Here is a 22,252-nt window from a genome sequence, read left to right as displayed (position 1 = left end):
TAAACCTTAAAACTCTGCTTAAAAAATAAAAATGTCTCTTAAACAATTAGTTTATTTATGGGAATTTTAATTTAACTATATGGTTAACATTTCGCATTGATCACCATTTCCGATTTATCAGAAGCTTAAATAACATTATCATTTTCTTTTATTCATATGGAGTTAATACCTGCAGACTAAAATAGGTTGGATATATTAATTAGTAACATCTATAGAGCCACTGTTATTTAGACATTTGAACGTGATACATTCAGGAAGCATTTTGCCACGTATATTTATTTGGCTATTTTCACTGCCAAAACTTTCAAGGAAATTTCAAATTTGCTTTTTTTATCTGAATCTTTTTCTGGATTAAAAGTTCTGCATGCAAATTATAATTAAGTATAGTACAGAAAGATGAGCCCACTTTCTGAAGTAATGTTTTCTGTAGTAATTATTAGAAAATGGGTATTTTTTCATAGAAACATCATGCACTTGGAGACCTTGTTCTTGACAAGGGCTTGGCATCAAATTAATAATAGGTGCTTTTCAACAACATGTCTTCAAAGCAAGTATGTAACAACAAAAAATATGCTATAATCTATTTGCATAGTAAAATAATTTGCAGAACTTCATGAAATGTGCATAATAATGGTTATACAATGATTATATACAGGGGTCCTATATACTATTAAGTGACATTGAGCTCAGAAAAAAACATACTTTTTTTTTTGTAGGTAAAACTTGCTTTAGCTAAAACCAAATAATCTGGCCTACTTTTTAGTATTTAGAAAGGAATCTTGAGAAAGTAGTGATTCTTACATCTCTTTCACAAGTAGGCCAGGAATATTTGGTGTGTTACCATTTTTTTCCCCTCTTAATAAACTTACCTTTTTTTAGGACACTCACCACTATTCATTTAATTATACTTTATACTCAAATTTGAGCCCATTCTTCTGAGAAGGGACCACTGTACTAAGCATTTACAGATTTCTCCAAGCCTCTATTTTAGGATGGATTGGTGTTTTGAGAGGGCTTGAAAAATAAAGAGTCCTTAGAATTAAGTCCTCTTGCCCATTTTCCCTTACTCTTCCCTAATACCTAATATTAAGACTAAATAAGTCACAGAGTGGGGAGCTTGGGGTGTAGAGAGCTGCTTCCTTCTTCCAGGCTGCTCAGTACTCTGCTATAGGAATCTTTGAGGATTTGGGCACAGACGGTAAGTATAAAAGTCAGGGAGATGGCAGCCACGGTAGAAAAGTGGGGCTTTACATGATCAACTCCAGGGCTCAATATCCTGAAAGTTATAGTAACCAGTCTAGTCCTGATTATTATGAGTTCAAATAATTTAACAAGGGAAGTTGAAACCTATTTCTTGGATAGCCACAGTTTTCCAGTACACCCAAAATGAAGGAGTAATTTCATTGATAAGTTTTGAGATAGTTTTACCAATAATTTTGTTCTCTCAACAAGTATTTATTGACTACTACTATGTGTCAGATACTATTCTAAGCACTGGGGATACAATAGTGAATAAAATAGATTAAAATTGCTGCCCTCATGGAGCTTACATTCTAAATAATACTATTAAGCAATAATCAGACATTGTTTACACTGATAACCTTCTGCTGGGAAGATTTTTCTCATCCGTTTTAAAAGGTCTGCTATGGCTCTTAGAATAGGTAAACAAATGGCTGTCTTGGCCTGCAAGGACAAGATTTTCTAAGGGTGACTCAGGACAGCTGCACCCAGTACTACGAAAGTAAATAACAGCCTCAAGTGGAAATACAAAAAACTCCTCACCAGCATCTACCCACAATGATAACATGGGATAATAATGAATGAAAAAGCTTAAAGAAAACTATTTCCTAGTAATCATCACCAGAAAATATTTGTTTACAGATATCAACTGTATATTCTTTCTTTATAGAAAGTATCCCTTAAAAACCAGATAGCTAAAAACTTCCTTCCCCATTGTGCAGCCTATATTTTGAGTTTTGATCTAGCTGACCACGTGTTTTTAAAAGCAAATTTCAAAAGACCCTTATTCTTAAAAATATTATCAAACTTAATATTTAAAGTAACAAGTGTTGATATTCTTTTTTATTCTATCAAGTTATGGAGCCCTTTGGGAAGACTGTAAGATATGCAAGCTGTTTTTTATTTATTTATTTATTTTTAAATTTTGAGATAGTCTTGCTCTGTCACCCAGGCTGGAATGCAGTGGCACGATCTCAGCTCACTGCAACCTCTGCCTCCCAGGTTTAAGCAATTCTTGTGCCTCAGCCTCCTGAGAAGCTGGGGCTACAGTCATGTGCCACCATGCCTGGCTACTTTTTGTACTTTTGGTAGAGACAGGGTTTTGCCATGTTGACCAGGCTGGTCTCGAACTTCTGACCTCAAGTAATCCACCTGCGTAAGCCTCCCAAAGTGCTAGGATTACAGGCGTGAGCCACCATGCCTGGCCAGGAAGATATTGGCTAACTGTCCTCACAGGAATGTTGAATTAACAATCAAATGTTTATAAACTGTTGTTTCTTGATTGAAAGATATTGTATTACTACTATCAATTAAGTTATAATTACTGAAGAAGTCACAGTGATAGCAGCTAGCTTAATATTAGGCACTCAGGTTTTTAAAATTGAAGTGGGTTACCACATGATGAGAAGCCCTGGCATTTCTCTATATCCTTAGGTATAAGGTAAGCATATCCAAATAAGCACTTATTTGCATCTCAGGACCTTTGTTCAGCAAATACTAATATATTCTACAATCCTAATTACAGAAAAAAGAAGAGTTCGCAAAAACTTTACTGAAGAAGAAGTAAATTACCTTTTCAATGGAGTTAAGAAAATGGGAAATCACTGGAATTCAATTTTGTGGTCTTTCCCCTTTCAGCAAGGACGGAAGGCTGTGGACCTTGCTCACAAATACCGCAAACTGACCAAAAGCCCCATGTGTGCAGCTTCTTCTTTGGAAGAAGACTGTCAGTTTAGTTTGGATTTTTAAAATACAGTGCCTTGAAAGATACAACATTTAAAGTATTTTTCTAAACTCTCATGAGAAGGAATGTGGAAATGAGGACACAGTTTTTATTAAACAGTTTTTGTGACGCTGAAACTCATCAAGTTATTACAATGATTTATAAAGCAAATATATCTCCAGTGTACAGATTAGTAAGATAAAATTCCTTTGTAAGATCAAACATTTGTTTAGGAATATGCTTTTATTTTTCCTTAAGCTTAAATGACATAGAGAAAAGAATTATCAGCCTTTAAACGTTATTTGACATTATATTGCAATAAATACTATGTGAGACATTTGGATTTTATACGGTACAAAAGTCCCTCCCTAGAATTCAGAAAGAATAGTTCCCCAAGCTGTTTAACTAAGGTTCCCACACACTAAATCAATATTTGACATTTTGTTAATTAAAACGTTTCCTTGGCTGTGGTGGTGGCTCATATTTGTAATCTCCCACTTTGGGAGGCCAGTGTGGGAGGATCACTTGAGGCAAGGAGTTTAAGACCAGCCTGGGCAACATAGTGAGACCCCCATCTTTACAAAAAATTTAAAAATTAGCTGGATGTGGTGGCATGCCCCTGTGGTCCTAGCTACTTGAGAGGCTGAGGTGGGAGGATCGCTTGAGCCCAGGAGTTCGAGGTTGTAGTTAGCTATGAGTGTTCCACTGTACTCTAGCCTGGACTAGAGAACTAGACCCTGTCTCTTAAAAAAGTTACCACTTCTATTGTTTACTGTAGTATCGTAGAGGGAAAAAAAATTTCTTCTTCTAAAGACTATGCAGTGCTTTGAATACTTCCACATTGTATAGTCAGGTTCACTTCTTTGTAGTGTATGTTTATTTGCTTTAGCTTTTCAGAAGTGTCTACACTTTCCCCTCTTCTCCCTCTATGTCTTTATCCTTCATATTGATGAGCCCTAGTTACTTTATCCTTCATATTGATGAGCCCTAGTTACTTCTTATTGATGAGCCCTAGTTACTTCATATTGATGAGCCCTAGTTACTTTATCCTTCATATTGATGAGCCCTAGTTACCTAATTGTCAAGCAGAACGATGTCTTGTCCCCTTAGGAGTTTAGTCACTGACACTGGATAATTGTCTTTGCAAAATGTGTCCAGAAATGTCACCCTAAGAAATCCAGCCTGACTTGCATGGGGGGCTAGCTTCTTTATTAGCATCAGTGAGGTTTTATGGGTTCTACCCTAAGATGCTTCTTGTCATTCTACATGACCAACTCTTAGATTATAGTTAATGACGTTTAGATTATAATTTTTATTTTAAATAATTTCCTATCCTATTCCTATGCATTTTTAAATTTAATTTTACTTTATTTGACAGAGTCTTACTCTCTTGCCCAGGCTAGAGTGCAGTGGTGCAATCTCAGCTCACTGCAGCCTCTGTCTCCTAGGTTCAAGCAATTATCGTGCTTCAGCCTCCCAAGTAGCTGGGATTAAAGGCGCATGCCACCATTCCTGCTAATTTTTTTGGGTTTTTTTGTATTTTTAGTAGAGATGGGGTTTTGCCATGTTGGCCAGGCTGGTCTGGAACTCCTGACCTCAAGTGATTCGCCAGCCTCGGCCTCCCAAAGTGCCAGGATTACAGGTGTGAGCCACCGCACCTGGCCTTCATATGCTTTTTTGTTAAACCTTTCTACAGGACTTTAATGTTCCTACTAAATTTCATCTTGTTAGATTTAGTCTCTGCTCAGTTTGTCAAGCAGTAGATAAGGCAACCCTTCCTGCTTCAGGTCATCCACAACTTCCATTACTGCCGCTGTATTCTTATCCAAGTCACTGATGGCACCCTGAATTGGCTGGCCAGGGCAGGAGGTTTGGGCAGGCCCCTAGCAGCCTCTTCTGCTGGTCCCTCCTCTTCATCAGCCACCTCTGGGCTAGTCTTTAATAAGCCTCAATGCTATCATCCAGCATTGATTTCACTTTCGCATCTAAGATGTGAATTGTCAAATGCCCTGTTGAAATCTGCATTTGCTATATCTGCAGCATCCGCCTACCTGGTACTCCTGCAAAAAAGAAAGATACTGTGTAAATCTGGTACTCTCTTTTCCTTTAGTGTCTAATCACAAAATTTCACTTAGTGCTGATTAAGCTCACTGGACTGTAATTTTCAACTCCATCTTCTGTCCTGTGAAAATTCAGCACTCCTTCCCCTTTTAGGACTTCGGGCACTTTGCCTGATTTTCCCAGATTTCCAAGGGAGGAACTCAGTGGGTTTTCACTTTCATTGTCTTGTTTAAACCTTACATCCAGTTTGGCAGATGATATGCCCATTTGTTTTATCCCGTAATTCATGCTGCCAGATTTTTGGCGTCAGGATCACAATCCTACTCATATGAAACCCACTCAGGTGGTGCTTTTCTGCCATATTCCACTTCCTTGTGATATTTAGAAATGTCTTCTTAGCCTGTTTCCATAGAGAATGGCAAGAGCCCTCAAGTAGAGGCCACACCTAAAATTAAGCTTGATAATGGAATGTATGTTTTTCCTTCGGTTACTCTCCGCTCTTTCCCTTTTCCATCCCCTTTCCTTTTGTTTTCCTTCCCACTCTGCACCTGCCACCTGGCCCCCAAGGAAATTAAGGGCTCCTCTTCTAGTGTGAAATGCTGGCTCCCTGAAAACATCATTTTAAAAAGCATGTTAATAAAGCAAAGCCAAGTGTATTATGCACTGTGGTCAAGAGCACTAACTCACAGTCTAGTCTTCCGAGGAGGAAGGGGAAAAGCAGGATATTTATGAGGATTCTGGCGTCTTGCTTAAGGCTGGTCTTTCAATGCAGGGCTTGAGTAGGGTTAGGCCAAGTTGATAATATAATAGTCCAGGGTTGGGGAATAAATTAGAAGTGTCGAATGTTATTTTCTAGTCTTGGGTTCTTAGGTGGGTTTCTTAAATTTTCTGAGCTTCAGGTTCCTCATCTGTGAAAGGGTTAGATAAGATTCAGTGAGATAATGTGTGACTGGCACATAGTGAGCTCCAGATAAATTGCGCTTTTGTGTGCATCAGTCTCATTCCCAAAGCCTAGGCTTTACGGTCATGCGGCTGCCCGACCCCCGAGGGCACAGCGGAATCCGCGAGCTTGGCGGGGCGCTGCGCTGCGCCCCTCAACCGGCAGAGGCCGTCAGAGCGCCCTCGGTCCAGACGGTGCCCGCCTCTGCCACCGCCTCCCCGCGCATGGCTGCCCCGGCGGCTGCCTGACCGTCGCCCGCCACCTCGGCGGCCTCGCAACCTGTGGGAGCCCGTGGCCATCGCAGACCTAGAGGGCACACTGGGTGGCGCAGTCGCCGCGGCAAGCTTGGCGGGCGGCGCGTCGCGGGGGACGGCGAGCGGGGGGCGGCCCGGCCGGGGTCCTCGCGGGTCCTCGGCGGGCCCGGGGGAGGGCCCTCTTTGTGGCTGCAGTTGGCAAGATGGCGCCGGTGGGGGTGGAGAAGAAGCTGCTGCTGGGTCCCAACGGGCCCGCGGTGGCGGCCGCCGGCGACCTGACCAGTGAGGAGGAGGAAGGCCAGAGCCTATGGTGAGGTCGCGGGCGGTCGGGCCGGGCCGGGGAGGCCGCGGCCGCTGGGCCGGACCGTCGGACACACTGAGGGGCCGTCGCGAGCCGGGCCATCCCAGTCCGGCCCGGGGCTGACCACTCTCACCATTGTCGCCGCAGGTCCTCCATTCTGAGCGAAGTGTCCACCCGTGCCAGGTCGAAGCTGCCGTCCGGCAAGAACATCCTGGTCTTCGGTGAGCACCGGCAGCGGGGCGTTGCCCCAGGGCGCTGGGGTGGGCGAGGCGGGCGCCCCTCCCACAGGTCCCCGCCTTCCCCTTGCCCGCCGCCTGCCCGCAGCCTGGCGGGAAAGGGACCGTCGGCCCTGGCCGGGCAGCTGGAGTGTGGCCAAACCTCCCGCGCCCGAGGGTGGGATGCTGCCGTCTTTGGAGAGCCTAGTGGTGCTCTGGGGTTGTCGGCACATTGTTTCAGTCATTTGGCGTTCTATGCCTCCATAGCCTCGAAGATTACCAAATTGAGATCGTGGAGAGGGGAGCTAGTAAATGAGGTTAGGTGGAAAAGGTGGGAGAACTAGGTGACCTGGGCTTGGAGCTGTGGGGAAATGGCCACGGGAGCCTTCTTTGAGCCTCATCAGTAGTGCATAGTCTGAGGTTTTAGGGACTTTGCAGAGGACAGAGAGTCAGCACTGGGGACGTTTCCTGCATTACTCCAGCCCTCACTGCTAGGTTACCTGAGTCAGGTCTCTCAATCCCTCTGGCCTCACTCTCCTCAAGTGAGGGAGTTGGGGTACATTCACACAGCAAGTTGCTTGGGACCTGTGGGCTGGGCACTGGCTCAGCATAGACGTCTCTTAAACACTATACAAGAATCTCAGTTCGGTGGAAGACAGATCCATGCCGATTATTGTGGAAGCATCACACAGCTTGGAGCTGTTGAAGGAGGATGATTTGGGAGTTGAGTATTTTGCAGAAAAGTGTCAGTATGCAGGGACACAGATGACAAGAGGGTGTGGGGTTTGGAAACTGCTCGAAGCGCCTTGTGGTTGATGGCTGCTAAGGTAAGTTGGGGGCAGATCGTGGGAAGGCTGAAGAGTTAGTGCTGTTTCCTGAAGTTCTCTGATTCTCAAAGGCCTGTTATCTCACCTCCATCCCCCAATTCTCATGGGAATCACTGCCTTGGTAGTTTTCCTACTGCTACTGACGAGAATGTGTGACCTTCCTCAGGAAATGACTGTGGTCGGTAATACTGGACCCTTAGAGATCTTCAAGAAGTGGGGGATCAAGATCACCAGATCTGAGTTTTAGAAAGAACACTGCCTGCAGAGGGACAGTAGCTCAAAATGAGCAGGTACTGAAGTCAGACTGATAGGTACTCACCATGGTCTGTATGCGGAGGGCCTGAATAAGGTAGAGGCATTGGAGACCGAGAGGAGGTCTTTGATCTGTGTACTGACTGCCTTTCAATTCTCATGTTCTGTAATTCCATATTATTAAATGCCAGAAGTGCCTAGTAATGTTTGGCGATGGTTCTCCTTGATGTTTAAGGATCCGGGGAGGTGGTGGTGTTTGGGTGGAGGGAGATGAAGAAGTGCTTATTAATTAACTGAGATTGTACTAAAGAGTTTTGCTAGGTCTATAATTATTTTCGTCAGTTTCTTAGTCTTCAGAATGCTTGTGAAGGAGATGTACTAAAATCAAAAGTGAATAACTTCCGTTCTTCACCATTGTGAAGTAGGATCAGACTTTTTTTAGTTTATGGTACCTGGACTTTTAGGTTAATTGTATCATAAAAGATTTCTTGTTTTTCTTGTGGTGAAAGTTTATCTTGTGAGAAACTAACCCTGCCTTTTACTTTCACTTCTCCAAATGCATGTCTTATAAGTTATAGATAGGGCCTGTGGACCTGCCTCATTATTTCCCTTGTGAAGTAAGGATAACGCAGTAGAATGTCATTTTAGATTTTAGAATTTGCTGCCTTTACCACCCTCTCCTCCCTACCCTCCCAACCACTCTTCCAGCAAAATCCTTTGTTTATGAAAGCAGGTGAGACCTCAACAGCAGACTTTGCATGAAATTCTTAGTTGTTCCATGTCATGTGAGTGTCATGCCTCCCTATCCTTGCCCAGAATAAACAGTACACCTTTGTCTTGCAAACATCCTTTGTAGGTGAAGATGGTTCTGGTAAAACAACCCTCATGACTAAACTACAAGGAGCTGAGCATGGCAAAAAAGGAAGAGGCCTAGAATATCTCTACCTCAGCGTCCATGATGAGGACCGAGATGGTGAGTGAAGCATCGATCCCATGGTAAGGGGGTGTATGCAGGACTCTTGACTGCTTCCTTGGGTGCAGTTGTTGCAACATGGCCAGGCATTCTCAGTTTTCTGTTTGGTTCTCAGAGAGTTAATCACAGAGAATAGATGAAGTATATGTCTTCTTAACCCACTTAACCCACTTTCCTTTATAGAGTATGTTAGCAAAACTGGGTAATGGGACACTTAGCTGTTGCTCTGGCTAGCCTGCCCTTAAAAAGAGATACTGAAGGTAAATTTTCACGTACCCATAAAGGTGGTAAGAAAAATTTTTTAAAGCTTTGGAGTTTTGAATGAGAGAAATGTTTAGCTGTCCTGGGGACCATTGTTACTCTGCCTGGTTCTAGTAGAGAATCTGAAGTTGGTGTGGTTTAGAGTGTAACAATTGAGTGTATATTCATAGGAGAGTTTCCTGAGTCTCTTTGTGACAGTTTAGAAATGGTAATTTCTGCTGGATTTGATGACTCCTGCCGTAATCACAGCTACTTAGGAGGCTGAGGTGGGAGGATCACTTGAGGCCAGGAGTTGGGGGCTGCAGTGAGCTATGTCCATATCAATCCACTCAAGCCTGGGTAACAAAGTGAGACCGTCTCTGTTTTTTAAAAAAGAAAGAATGAAAGAAATGCTCATTTTCTGTGTTTCTTCTGGTAGAGGAATAGATTCTCAGAGGTGGGAATGTTCTTTAATTCCTCATCTTTAAAATGTGAGTAGTAATAGTTTCTGCTTAGAATGATTAAAAGCACGTGATAAACACTCTTATAAGGATTACATATAATTTAAAAATTTTTTCTTATAATTGTGAGTTGGAGTAATGGTTTTGGGTTACAACTGCTCAGTAATGCCTCCTTTATAATCTTTTGGTTTTACGTTAGATCTTTTTTTTTTTTTTTTTTTGAGACAGGGTTTTACTCTGTCACCCAGGCTGGAGTGCAGTGGCTCAGTCTTGGCTCATTGCAACCTCTGCCTCCCAGCCTCAGGTCATCCTTCCACTTCAGCCTCCTAAGTAGCTGGGACTATAGGTGTGTGCCACCACACCCGGCTAATTTTTGTACAGATGGGATTTCACTATGTTGTTCAGGCTAGTCTTGAACTCCTGAGCTCAAGCATTCCGCTCGCCTCAGCCTCTCAAAATCCTGGGATTACAGGCATGAACCACTGTGCCCAGCCTATGTTAGATCTTTTCAGTGACTCGAAAATAAATAATCATTGGTACCTAGGTTGGTTGGTTGGTTTTTTTGGTAGGAAAGTTATCTGTATAACCTAAAGATAAAATGTAGTCACTAAATTACTTTCTTTAGGGCGGGCACGGTGGCTTACGTCTATAATCCTAGCACTTTGGGAGGCTGAGGCGGGTGGATCACTTGGGGTCAGGAGTTCAAGACCAGCCTGGTCAATTTGGTGAAACCCCATCTCTACTAAAAATGCAAAACATTAGCCAGGCGTGGTGGTACATGCCTGTAGCCCCAGCTACTCTGGAGGCTGAGGCATGAAAATTGCTTGAACCCAGGAGGTGGAGGTTGCAGTGAGCCGAGATTGCACCACTGCACTCCAGCCTGGGTGATAAAGTGAGACTCCATCTCAAAAAAAAAAAAATTACTTTCTTTATATTTGCCTTTACTCATTTAAACAGTAGAGATTACAATGTATGGGCAATTATATAACAAGGGCTGATCCTACCACCTAGTCCCCCATTTCCTTATTGCTAAAATGACAAAGTTGAACCAAGGTCCTTTCCAGCACCATGATTCTACCGTCTCCAAGAGCTGTTTAGTAGAGGGCATGAGTGACTGGGTGCAGTGGCTCACGCCTGTAATCCGAGCACTTTGGGAGGCTGAGGCAGGCGGATCACCTGAGGTCCATTCAAGACCAGCCTGGCCAACATGGTGAAACCCCATTTCTACTAAAAATACAAAAATTAGCCAGGCATGGTGGCGCACGCTTGTAATCCCAGCTACCCAGGAGGCTGAGGCAGGCGAATCGCTTGAACCTGGTAGGCGGAGGTTGCAGTGAGCTGAGATTGTGCCACTGCACTCCAACCTGGGCAACAGAGTGAGACTCTGTCTCAAAAAAAAAAAAAAAAAGTTGAGGGCATGGGTAGAGTCTCTTGTGTAAGGACAGAGGCATTTGGGTACCCATCTAAGCCCACTGGAGTCTGTACATAGAGGGCTGCTGAGCCTGGCCAGAGAATCTCGCATGTGTTGAGTCTTTTGCTTCCTGTCTTTTTTGGACAGCGTGGTTACTGTGGAAAGAGCTGTGGCTTTGGAGCCAGACAGAACTGGTTCAGAATGCCATGCCTTGTAGCCAGTAGTTGTGTGGCTTTGGGTAACTGACTTAACCACTCTGTACTTGAGTTTCCTCATTTGTAGAATGGGCTAATGGTGCCTATACAAATGAGACAGGGTATATCAGGTGTAACAGTTCTTGAGACATGGTGATACCTCTAGTACCCTTTTGTTTCTTTTGAAAGTGTAAAACGTGATGTAGATAATCTATGAATCTCTATAGCCTCTTCTGTTTCAATATACCATAAGCATATTTCATGCCAGAGCATCGTGCTGACCACATTTATTTGCCTTTAAGTATATTTTAACTTCTATACAGATTTCTTGTTTTTGTCTTTTGTTTTTTTTTTTTTTTGAGGCGGAGTCTCGCTCTGTCGCCCAGGCTGGAGTGCAGTGGCCGGATCTCAGCTCACTGCAAGCTCCACCTCCCGGGTTCATGCCATTCTCCTGCCTCAGACTCCCGAGTAGCTGGGACTATAGGCGCCCGCCACCTCGCCCGCCTAGTTTTTTGTATTTTTTAGTAGAGACGGGGTTTTCCCGTGTTAGCCAGGATGGTCTCGATCTCCTGACCTCGTGATCCGCCCGTCTCGGCCTCCCAAAGTGCTGGGATTACAGGCTTGAGCCACCACGCCCGGCCTCTATACAGATTTTTTTAAGGTTACCTTAAAAACTTCTTGGTCTCTGCATTTATTGGATTTTTTTAGGCCACCCACTTGCAAGTTCCTGTTTGATGGAAGAATTGCCCTTATCTGTTGTTAATTATACATTTTCCAGCCCTAGTCTTTTTTATTGTGTGGTGTGATTGAGTTATAAATATACACTTCACAGGCAGTTACCCAGGTAGAGAAAATAGTCTCTGGCTTGTACCTAGTTTGTGGTAGAATGTAACATGTCAAAGGACCCCTGCCTCCAGGTTTGCGGGCATCTGTTTAATGCTACACATTAAACTCCAAGCACATGGGTGAGTTACGTGTAGTGGGCAGTGGGGAGAGAGGCTGAAAAAAGGAACCATGCCTGCGGTTGGGTAGGCATTAAAACCCACAGACTTTGGGTACAGAGCAGTATTTTTGAGGACATTCACAGAACCCAAACTAAAGCCGCTAAAATAGAGTTTGAAAGTATAGCTAGATTTAGATACTTTATACTGTTGATACAAAGTCATGAATATAAATTTTTTATAGCATGTTTATTAATTGCTTATACAAAAGTAATTAATAGAAGATAGGGGTTTTTTTAAGTATATTTTTCTAAAAGAGGAAGATTAGATTTTTTTGTTTGTTTTGTTTTCTTTCTTTTTTTCTTTTTTTTGAGACAGGGTCTGGCTCTGTCATCCAGTCTGGAGTGCAGTGGTGCCATCTCGGCTCACTGCAACCTCCACCTCCTGAACTCAAGCAATCCTCCTGCCTCAGCCTCCCGAGTAGCTGGGACTACAGGTACATACCACCAAGCCTGGCTAATTTTTGTATTTTTTGTAGAGACGGGGTTTTGCCATGTTGCCCAGGCTGGTCGCGAACTCCTGACCTCTAGTGATCCACCCTCCTTGGCCTCCCAAAGTGCTGGGATTACAGGCATGAGCCACCGCGCCTGACTGTTTTTAAAGTATTTGTTGGAATTTGTTGAAAAAGAAGCTAATAGGCCAGGCGCGGTGGCTCACGCCTGTAATCCCAGCACTTTGTGAGGCTGAGGCAGGCAGATCCCTTGAGCCCAGGAGTTCGGGACCAGCCCGGACAACATGGTGAAACCCCATTTCTACTAAAAATACAAAAATCAGCCAGTCATGGTGGCACACACCTGTAGTCCCAGCCACTCAAGGGGCTGAAGCATGAGGATCGCCTGAACCTGGGAGGTGTGGGCTGCAGTGAGCTACACCAGTTTGGGCACACCACTACACTCCAGTCTAGGCAACAAAGCGAAACTTGATCACAAAAAGAAAAAGTATTAATAGTTAATAAAAAGTATCAATAATAAGTATTAATAGTTAATTATTAATAATTAAATATTAATAAAGTATTAATAGTTAATAAAAGTATTAATAATTAATAGTTAATAATAGTTAATAGTTAATAATCAATAATTAATAATTAATAGTTAATAGTTTTTGATGATAGTTCTCAAGGTACTTTTATAAAAAATAGTTCTGCTGGGCACGGTGGCTCATGCCTGTAATCCCAACAAGGCCGAGGTGGGCAGATCACAGGTCAGGAGTTCAAGACTAGCCCGGCCAACATGGTGAAACCCCGTCTCTACTAAAAATACAAAAATTAGTTGGGCATAGTGGTGCACTCCTGTAATCCCAGCTACTCAGAAGCTGAGGCAGGAGAATTGAAGCCTCGGAGCTCTAGGAGATTGCAATGAGTTGAGCTTGTACCACTGCACTCCAGCCTGAGTGACAGAGGGAGACTCCATCTCAAAAAAAAAAAAAAAAATAGTTCTCAAAGATAACTGAAAATTTCTTTTTTTTTTTTTTTTTTTTTTTTTGAGACGGAGTCTCACTCTGTCACCCGGGCTGGAGTACAGTGGCCGGATCTCAGCTCACTGCAAGCTCCGCCTCCCGGGTTTATGTCATTCTCCTGCCTCAGCCTCCCGAGTAGCTGGGACTATAGGCGCCCGCCACCTCGCCCGGCTAGTTTTTTGTATTTTTTTAGTAGAGACGGGGTTTCACTGTGTTAGCCAGGATGGTCTCGATCTCCTGGCCTCGTGATCCGCCCGTCTCGGCCTCCCAAAGTGCTGGGATTACAGGCTTGAGCCACCGCGCCCGGCCGATAACTGAAAATTTCTAAAAATATGTTATAAAATTGTCCGGGCGTGGTGATTCACACCTGTAATCCCAGAACTTTGTGAGGCTGAGGCAGGCGGATGACTTGAGGTCAGGAGTTCGAGACCAGCCTGGCCAATGTGGTGAAACCCCATCTCTACTAAAAATACAAAAATTAGCCAGGCGTAGTGGCACGTGCCTGTAGTCCCAGCTTCTTGGGAGGCTGAGGTAGGAGAATCACTTGAACCTGGGTGGCGGGGGAGGAGTGGCAGCGGTTGCAGTGAGCCAAGATCGTGCCACTGCAGTCCAGCCTGGGTGATAGAGTGAGACTCTGTTTCAAATAAATGAATAAATTTAGATAATTGTCTTCGGCAGTTAGATCATCCTGGTATTTGTTAGCAACCATGTTTCATTAAATCTTAGCACTTGCACATTTGTGTGAATATATTTTAATAGAAAACAAAAAATACATACAAAGTAGAGAGTGGTATCATGAGCCACAGTGTACTTGTCACCTTGCTTCAACAATGACCAGTTCTAACTGGGTGCACTGGCTCAGGCGTGTAATCCCAGCACTTTAGAAGGCCAAGGCGGGAGCATTGCTTGAGCCTAGAAGTTTGAGACCAGCTTGGGCAACATCGGGAAACCCTATCTCTACAAAAAAATTAAAAAATTAGCTGGGAGTGGTGGCTTGTGCCTGTGGTCCCAGCTACTCGGAAGGCTGAAGTGGGCGGATCACTAGCCCAGGAAATTGAGGCTGCAGTTGCCACTGCACTCCAGCCTGGGTGTCTCAGACCCTGTTTCAAAATAAATACATACATACATGCACACGTATCAATTCTTGATCAGTTTTATTTCAACTGTACTTTTACTCTTTGCTTTGTTTACTCCCCAGTAGATGATTTTGAAGCAGATTTCAGACATTAAATTTTATCTATGTACACTGCCATAAAGATGTCAGATAAGGATTTTTTAAAAACATAACTATTATTATTATAACAAAAAATTACTAATTCCCTAATATAATTAGGCATCTGGTAATTCATATCTCAATTTATGTAAGTGATGATTTTATCTTCACATTTAAATACAAAGTTTCTGTCCCTTTGGCATCCTTTATAGTATGTGAATGCATTGTTGAGTGTGACCAATACAAGAAAGCCTTGTTTAAACATAGGCTCTTCAGCACAGCTCACTGCTTCACTGATTGCTGTTATCTTAGGATGATGGATTATTTAGATTGTGGCATAGTTGACCAGTGAACATTAGTATCTTTTGATTCTTATTGAAAGCTAAGATACCCTTACTCTTTTTTTTTTTTTTTTTTTTTTTTTGAGACAGATTCTCACTCTGTCACCCAGGCTGGAGTGCAGTGTGGCACAATCTCGACTCACTGCAACCTCTGCCTCCCGGGTTCAAGTGATTCTCCTACCTTAGCCTCCCAAGTAGCTGGGATTACAGCACCCGCCACCACGCCCAGCTAATTTTTGTATTTTTAATAGAGACGGGGTTTCACTATGCTGGCCAGGCCGGTCTTGAACTCCTGACCTCGTGATCTGCCTGCCTTGGCTTCCCTAAGTGCTGGGATTACAGGCATGAGCCACCATACCCGGTCCGATACCCTTACTCTTTACTACATAGACATTTTGGAAACCTTTTTAGGTGTGAACACTTCCTATATTACTGTAGTTTTTTTTTTGGTCTTTTGTTTTTTTTTTGAGACGGACTCTCATTCTGTCACCCAGGCGAGAGTGCATTGGCACAATCTCAGCTCATTGCCACCTCTACTTCCTGGGGTTCACGCAATTCTCCTGCCTCAGCCTTCCAAGTAGCTGGGATTACAGGCGAGTGTCATGATGCCTGGCTAATTTGTTTTGTACTTTTAGTAGAGATGGGGTTTCACCATGTTGGACAGGCTGGTCTCGAACCCCTGACCTCAAGTGATTCACCTGCCTCAGCCTCTCAAAGTGTTGGGATTACAGGTGTGAGCCACCATGCCTGGACCCTATATTACTGTAGTTTTAAAGGCACCAGGACCAAGGATTGCTGTCTACTGAGCATTTGGGCACTTTTTGGTTTGGATTACTAAATTTTGCATTCTATTTAGAATTCATAGCTGTCACCTTCAAGATCTTCTTGATGTGTCTGTTTCTACAGCTGTGCTGATGGTCGTTATTAGATGGTAACTAGCTTCATTCACTTCTTTTCTCAGATCACACGCGCTGCAATGTGTGGATTCTGGATGGAGACTTGTACCACAAAGGCCTGCTGAAATTTGCAGTTTCTGCTGAATCCTTGCCAGAGACCCTCGTCATTTTTGTTGCAGACATGTCTAGACCTTGGACTGTGATGGAATCTCTGCAGAAATGGGCTAGTGTTTTACGTGAGCACATTGATAAAATGAAAATTCCACCAGAAAAAATGAGGGAGCTGGAACGGAAGTGTGAGTAAAATATAATTTTCTTAATTGGGAAATTCACTAGTCTCTTTAGATGGTTTGAATCACCTTCCTTTTCCCAATCCTAGAGGCTTCCCTTGCTTTGTGGTTTTGTTTTGTTTGCACCATTCATTTAAGAGTTCCTCTTGTAAACTTAGTAGTCAAAAGTATTCAAAGCAGTCTGTAACTCAAGTGTCACAAGTTGAAGAAAACAAATAAATATTTATTATCTTCATTGGTTTCCGTTTCAAATAAGAGTTCTTCCCTCACTCCCCAAAATGTGTTAAGTTCTGTGGATCTCTGAGCTTTTCTGTTACTCTGTGTCTGCAGAGTTAACATCAGAGGATGTGAGGGTTTGCTGTGGTCTGTGCAGCTTGAGTTCACTACCCTGGAATTCCATTAAGGCCCTATGGACCCTCATGTTGGCAGGCTTAGAGGAAGTCCTAAAAAAGACAAAGCTTTCAGCTCCTTAGTTCATTTTGGAATCCAGCAAAATATCATTTTAATTAGAAATAGGAGGTTCTTTTTTTTTTTTTTTTTTTTGGTAGTTAACATGAAAGGTTATTTTGGACTAAGGACATCCAAGCCCTTTTGACAACAAATAACTTTCAAATTAAAGGAAGTTTGTTTGGGTTTTTTTTTTTTTTTCTTAATGTGGTTCAGAAGCTTGTTTTTCCTTTCCCTTGCTTCTGTGCAGTTACATCATCTTCTGTCCACTTGCCAGGGAAATGGGAGGGGCAGGGGCTAGAGCCATGGCAGCAGCAGCAGCAGCCGTCCTGGCCAGGGCAAGCTTCACCCAGCCTGGCATATTTCCACAGGATGACATCACCCCCTCTAGTGAATTAATGAGGGCTTCTGGGGTATGGCACTCAGGATCTTCACACTTAGTGGCGCAATGGTTCAGAAATTTTGATGTGCTTTTTAAATCAAATTTCTCGCAGTGTGTTTTCTATCCTGTCCTTCATCTTGCTTCTGTCCCACGTTGGTAAAACAGTGAGTTTAACATTTCATTTTTCGGCTTGTTGTGCATGTGTATATTTCCCTAGTCACCCGCATGTGTACTACTGTGATTGTTATGCAGCTCAGCTCATGTGTCTTCAACCACTGACCTTTCTAGATAATGCGTCTTTTTCTCTGAAATAGAGCCCTTAAGGACAACTTCTCTGAATAGTTCTGAGTCTGAAGACCTGCTTTCATCCACTGCACAGACAGCTTTGTACCCAGATGAGTGGGCTAATGCACTGGCGACTTCAGTTCTCTGAAGCTGTTTTCTTAGAGTGATAACCTTGTAGAGATTTGTTAAGACAGAAAAGAGAGAGATTGAGCCAAGGATATTGTTTTTTCCCAGATAGGGAAAGCGTCTGCCCTATACTATACCAGGTACCGGCTACTGTTCTAGGTGCTGGAGACACAGTAAATAAAATGCCTCCCCCTGGGGAGCTTAAATTTCCTTGAAACACTGAATTTATTTTGTGGTTTAGTCATTGATGGCTGTTATTTAGGATTAGATTCAGCTGCATGTGACATAAAACCTGAGCTAACATAATGGCTTAAACAAGACTGAGGGCTATTCTCTCCTGTAAATGAAATCTAGAGTTGTAGGTAGTTGAGGACTGGCAAGTAGCCCTGGGAAGACAGCTGGAGGACCTTGCTCCTTTGTACTTACTGCTTTGTCATTTCTAGGGTGTGGTTCACTTCCTCCTGACAGAGCTCTAGCCTTCACATCCGTGTTCCAGTCAGCAGGATGGAGGAAGAGGAATGCAGGGCTGCAGGGGCTGCTGCCTTTTAAGGAGGCTGGGATGTGTAATCTTTACTTTGGGTTGCCATGTGTTCTAAATACCAGTTCAGTTTGGTTATAAGGAGGAAGAGGAGAGAGGACACCGTAGGGCAGCTAGCAATTGCTGGAACCATGTCTCATGACTCTGGTTGGCTTTCCATTGGCCTCTCTGCTGTCACCACCCCTTCTCAGATGTTTGGAATGGTAGCCACGTCTTTGTGTTGTATGTTGGAGGAGGCTTTGTTAGTACTGGGTTTAGGTTACATTTTAATAAAGCAGTTGGCTATCCTCTTGCCCAGAGAACTCTTCCTTTCCAGATTAATTGGACTCTAGATATTGTATGGAATGCTGTTATTCAACCTAGTTTCCAGTCCAACACCAGTCTCCAGTCTTTGATTTTGGAAAGCGGCTCCATGGCTGGCCACTCTCTTTTAGGGTTAGGTTCCCCGTGGGTTTGTATGTGTGGCAGCTGTTTGGCTGCAGGGATCATCTGAGTGAGAGGGAATAGCCACCAGAAGGTGGTGCTTTTTTGTACTTCAGTCTTCTTGTTTTATATCTGTGGCTTTTCTTGTGCTTATGTAGGACTATGGGGTCTTCTCAGGACTCTGGAACCAATATATGAGGTAGGAGAGAAAAGTTGAGAGAGAAGCAGCAGCAGCAGTGAAGATACTCTTTGATCTTCTTGTACCCACTCCCATCTGATTGCAAAGGGAAGCCCCAGGTGGGCTGATGTCCCCTGCTGTGAAATACCATCTCACCATCTGGAGAGAAATTGTTAACACTGCAGTATGTGTATACCCAAGAAAAAATGCACGTTTTACTATCCAACTTACATCGTCCTTCCTCTTTTTAATACTGCCTTTTCACTCATGTTATGTACATTTGCTCTGCCTTCTAAATTGCTTTCTAAAATGCTAAGTTGGCCAGGCGCAGTGGCTCAATGCCTATAACCCCAGCAGTTTGGGAAGCTGAAGTGGGCCAGTTGGTTGAGCCCAAGAGTTCGAGACCAGCCTGGGCAACATGGCGAAACCTTGTCTGTACAAAAAATTAGCCAGTCATGGTGGTGCACACCTGTAGTCCCAGCTACTCAGAGGCAGACAAATTGAGTGAGCCCAGCAGGTTGAGGCTGCAGTGAGCCATGATGGTGCCACTGCCCTGCAGCCTGGGCAACAGAGCCAAGACCCTGTCTCAAAAAAAAATTAAATAAAATTCTAAGTTATTTAAAAATATGAATTTCCTACTGTTGTTGGGCAGCCACAATTAAGTCAGTTCTCTAGAGTGTGAATAATCTAACCTAGGGCTTCTGAACTATTTGCTCCTCATGGCACAGGTAAAGTACAGCAGAAAAGTTTACAGTGCACTTTTCAGAGTTTACTTTAAACTTTCAAAAGTTTACAGTGCATTACAGAGGTAATGGGGTGGAGGTTTGTAGAGCCAGCTGTCTGAGCTGCCTGCCTCCACCTTCCCACCATAGCTTAGCTCACCTGTAAGCCTTTCTAGGCTCTGTGCTGCTCACTGTCTGGAAAGCCCTAGTTGAGTGCCTCATGAGATCTTGGGGCATTAGATCTTGCCCAGTTAAGCCATTGTATATTTTATTGATTTGAAGATTTGTTAAAAGTGCTTTTAGAGAGAAAAATGTGAGAATATTTGATTCCTTTAAAGACCCTTCAACAACCACGTTGAGTTCTTCTCTGTTTTTGTCCAAAATGGAGTAAGGGTCACTTGACTAGATTATTTATATTGACAGTGAAGTGTTTGTGTGTGTGTGTGTGTGTGTGTGTGTGTGTGTTTTGACACAGTCTCACTGTCACCCAGCCTAGAGTGCAATGGCACGATTTTGGCTCACTGCAGCCTCCTCCTCCTAGGTTCAAGTGATTCTCCTGCCTCAGCCTCCCAAGTAGCTGGGATTACAGGTTCCTGCCACCATGCCTGGCTAATTTTTGTATTTTTAGTAGAGACAAAGTTTCACCATGTTGGCCAGGCTGGTCTTGAACTCCTGACCTCATGATCCACCCACCTCAGCCTGCCAAAGTGCTGGGATTACAGACATAAGCCACCGTGCTCAGCCTGACAGTGAAGTTATATGAATGAGCTTAATTAAAGAGATGCTGTAGAGATGAAATATCACATCTGCACTGTAGGGTTTAATCAGTTAGTTTTCAGTTTGCTCACTATGATATGAAAGACAAAGAGCTCTCAGATAATTTCAGAAGCTCATATAATAGTAACCTCAAATATTTGTAAATAGAAACTCATGGTTTCGCCATGTTGCCCAGGCTGGTCTCGAACTCTTGGGCTCAACCAACTGGCCCACTTCAGCTTCCCAAACTGCTGGGGTTATAGGCATTGAGCCACTGCGCCTGGCCAACTTAGCATTTTAGAAAGCAATTTAGAAGGCAGAGCAAATGTACATAACATGAGTGAAAAGGCAGTATTAAAAAGAGGAAGGACGATGTAAGTTGGATAGTAAAATGTGCATTTTTTCTTGGGTATACACATACTGCAGTGTTAACAATTTCTCTCCAGATGGTGAGATGGTATTTCACAGCAGGGGACATGTTTGAAACCTGTTCTGTGGGTAAAGAGAAGTAGGTAGGACCTTTCTCTAGGTCCACTTCAGTCCTGTTATTTTAATTTACTTAGCATGTTGGTGAGAGTAAAAGGCTTTTGATCCTTCAGTCTAACTGGACTTAGAAGGGTAGAGCTGACCTGTTTTCTTCTCTGTCTCAAGGTAGCTTTAACTGTTGCATTTTTTGTTCTCTGGCCCAATACGAGAGTCTTGAAGTGCCCACATAAAGGTGCAGAGCTGTGGACTTTGTGGTCACTTGGCTTAACTGAGGCTCGGACCATTGTCACCTTAATGGCCTTCCTTAGCTGGATTAGTGAACATTGTATGCCAATAAGGGGATGTTGTACCACTGACCCTTTCTTGTGTTAGGCAGGAATAGGCCATGAACACTGCACAAGTGACTTGGGATCCCCAGAAGATAAGACTGAGTTCACAAGAGTGAGGATAATAAGGAATTACATCTGGTGCTGGGCAAGAGCAGCCTGGTTACTTAGTGCTGACAGACTTCAGCTGTGTGGAAACAGCATGTTCTTAATAAAATTCGAATTGTTTCATTAACCTTTTTTTTTTTTTTTTTTTTTGAGACGGAGACTCATTGTGTCATCAGGCTGGAGTGCAGTGGTGTGATCTCGGCTCACTGCAATCTCCGACTCCCTAGTTCAAGTGAGTCTCCTGCCTCAGCCTCCCGAGTAGCTGGGATTACAGGCACGCGCTACCACACCCAGCTAATTTTTGTATTTTTAGCAGAGACGGGGTTTCACCATGTTGGCCAGGATGGAAGCTTTTTTTTTTTTTTTTTTGAGATGGAGTCTTGCTCTGTCGCCCAGGCTGGAGTGTGGTGGCGCAATCTCCACTCACTGCAAGCTCCGCCTCCCGGGTTCACGCCATTCTCCTGCCTCAGCCTCCCGTGTGGCTGGGACTACAGGCGCCCGCCACCGCACCCGGCTAATTTTTGTATTTTTAGTAGAGACGGGGTTTCACCGTGTTAGTCAGGATGGTCTCGATCTCCTGACCTCATCATCCGCCCATCTCGGCCTCCCAAAGTGCTGGGATTACAGGCGTGAGCCACCGCGCCCGGCCTTTTTTTTATATATATAGTCTTACTTTGTTGCCCAGACTGGAGTACAGTGGCGCAAGAGCAATCTCCACCTCCCAGGTTTAGGCTATTCTCGTGCCTTAGCACGAGTCCCCAAATAGCTGAGACTATAGGTGCACTATCACCCCCAGCTAATTTTTGTATTTTTAGTACAGATGGGGTTTTGCCATGTTGGCCAGGCTGGTCTCGAACTCCTGACCTCAGGTGAACCACCCACCTCAGCCTCCCAAAGTACTGGGATTACAGGCATGAGCCAACTGTGCCCAGTTTATTAAGCGTTTCTAATGGACTGTGATGAGTATTGTAAGTTATAGCTGTTTCTAATGGTTGGCTATGTTGAAGTAACACAGTTCAACTCTTCTGGTATTTTGAAAATGTAAGATACATAAGAAAAGTGGCTTTCTTCATGGTAAGAACTATTGAAACCTTAGAATTTTTTAAAAACGTGTTTAAGGGCCAGACATAGTGGCTCAAGCCTGTAATCCCATAATCCCAGCACTTTGGAAAGCCGAGATAGCAGGAT

The 22,252-nt window shown here is 43.6% G+C and overlaps 2 protein-coding genes across 22 annotated transcripts in view; both read left to right on the top strand.

The window, feature by feature from the left end:
• Nucleotides 1–3,184, top strand: part of TERB1 (telomere repeat binding bouquet formation protein 1) — a 51,124-nt gene extending 47,940 nt beyond the window's left edge. For all 19 annotated transcript variants that reach the window (XM_065537083.1, XM_045381404.2, XM_045381400.2 and 16 more), the window contains one exon: nucleotides 2,765–3,184. In XM_065537083.1, the coding sequence (XP_065393155.1) occupies nucleotides 2,765–2,988 (224 nt within the window). In that variant the 3' untranslated portion in view covers nucleotides 2,989–3,184. The remainder of the gene's footprint in view (nucleotides 1–2,764) is intronic.
• A 3,224-nt stretch (nucleotides 3,185–6,408) lies between these two features.
• The window catches only part of DYNC1LI2 (dynein cytoplasmic 1 light intermediate chain 2), a 33,115-nt gene continuing 17,271 nt past the window's right edge, over nucleotides 6,409–22,252 (top strand). For all 3 annotated transcript variants that reach the window (XR_012428947.1, XM_045382714.2, XM_074027244.1), the window contains exons 1-4: nucleotides 6,409–6,527; nucleotides 6,666–6,739; nucleotides 8,669–8,785; nucleotides 16,063–16,293. Coding sequence is in view for 2 of the 3 variants with exons in the window: in XM_045382714.2 (XP_045238649.1) it covers nucleotides 6,421–6,527; nucleotides 6,666–6,739; nucleotides 8,669–8,785; nucleotides 16,063–16,293 (529 nt within the window). In the remaining variant the exon portion in view is untranslated. The remainder of the gene's footprint in view (nucleotides 6,528–6,665; nucleotides 6,740–8,668; nucleotides 8,786–16,062; nucleotides 16,294–22,252) is intronic.

The sequence above is a fragment of the Macaca fascicularis genome, chromosome 20 (assembly GCF_037993035.2).
Source record: "Macaca fascicularis isolate 582-1 chromosome 20, T2T-MFA8v1.1".
NCBI lineage: Eukaryota > Metazoa > Chordata > Mammalia > Primates > Cercopithecidae > Macaca > Macaca fascicularis.
This window is presented reverse-complemented; position numbering and strand designations above follow the sequence as displayed.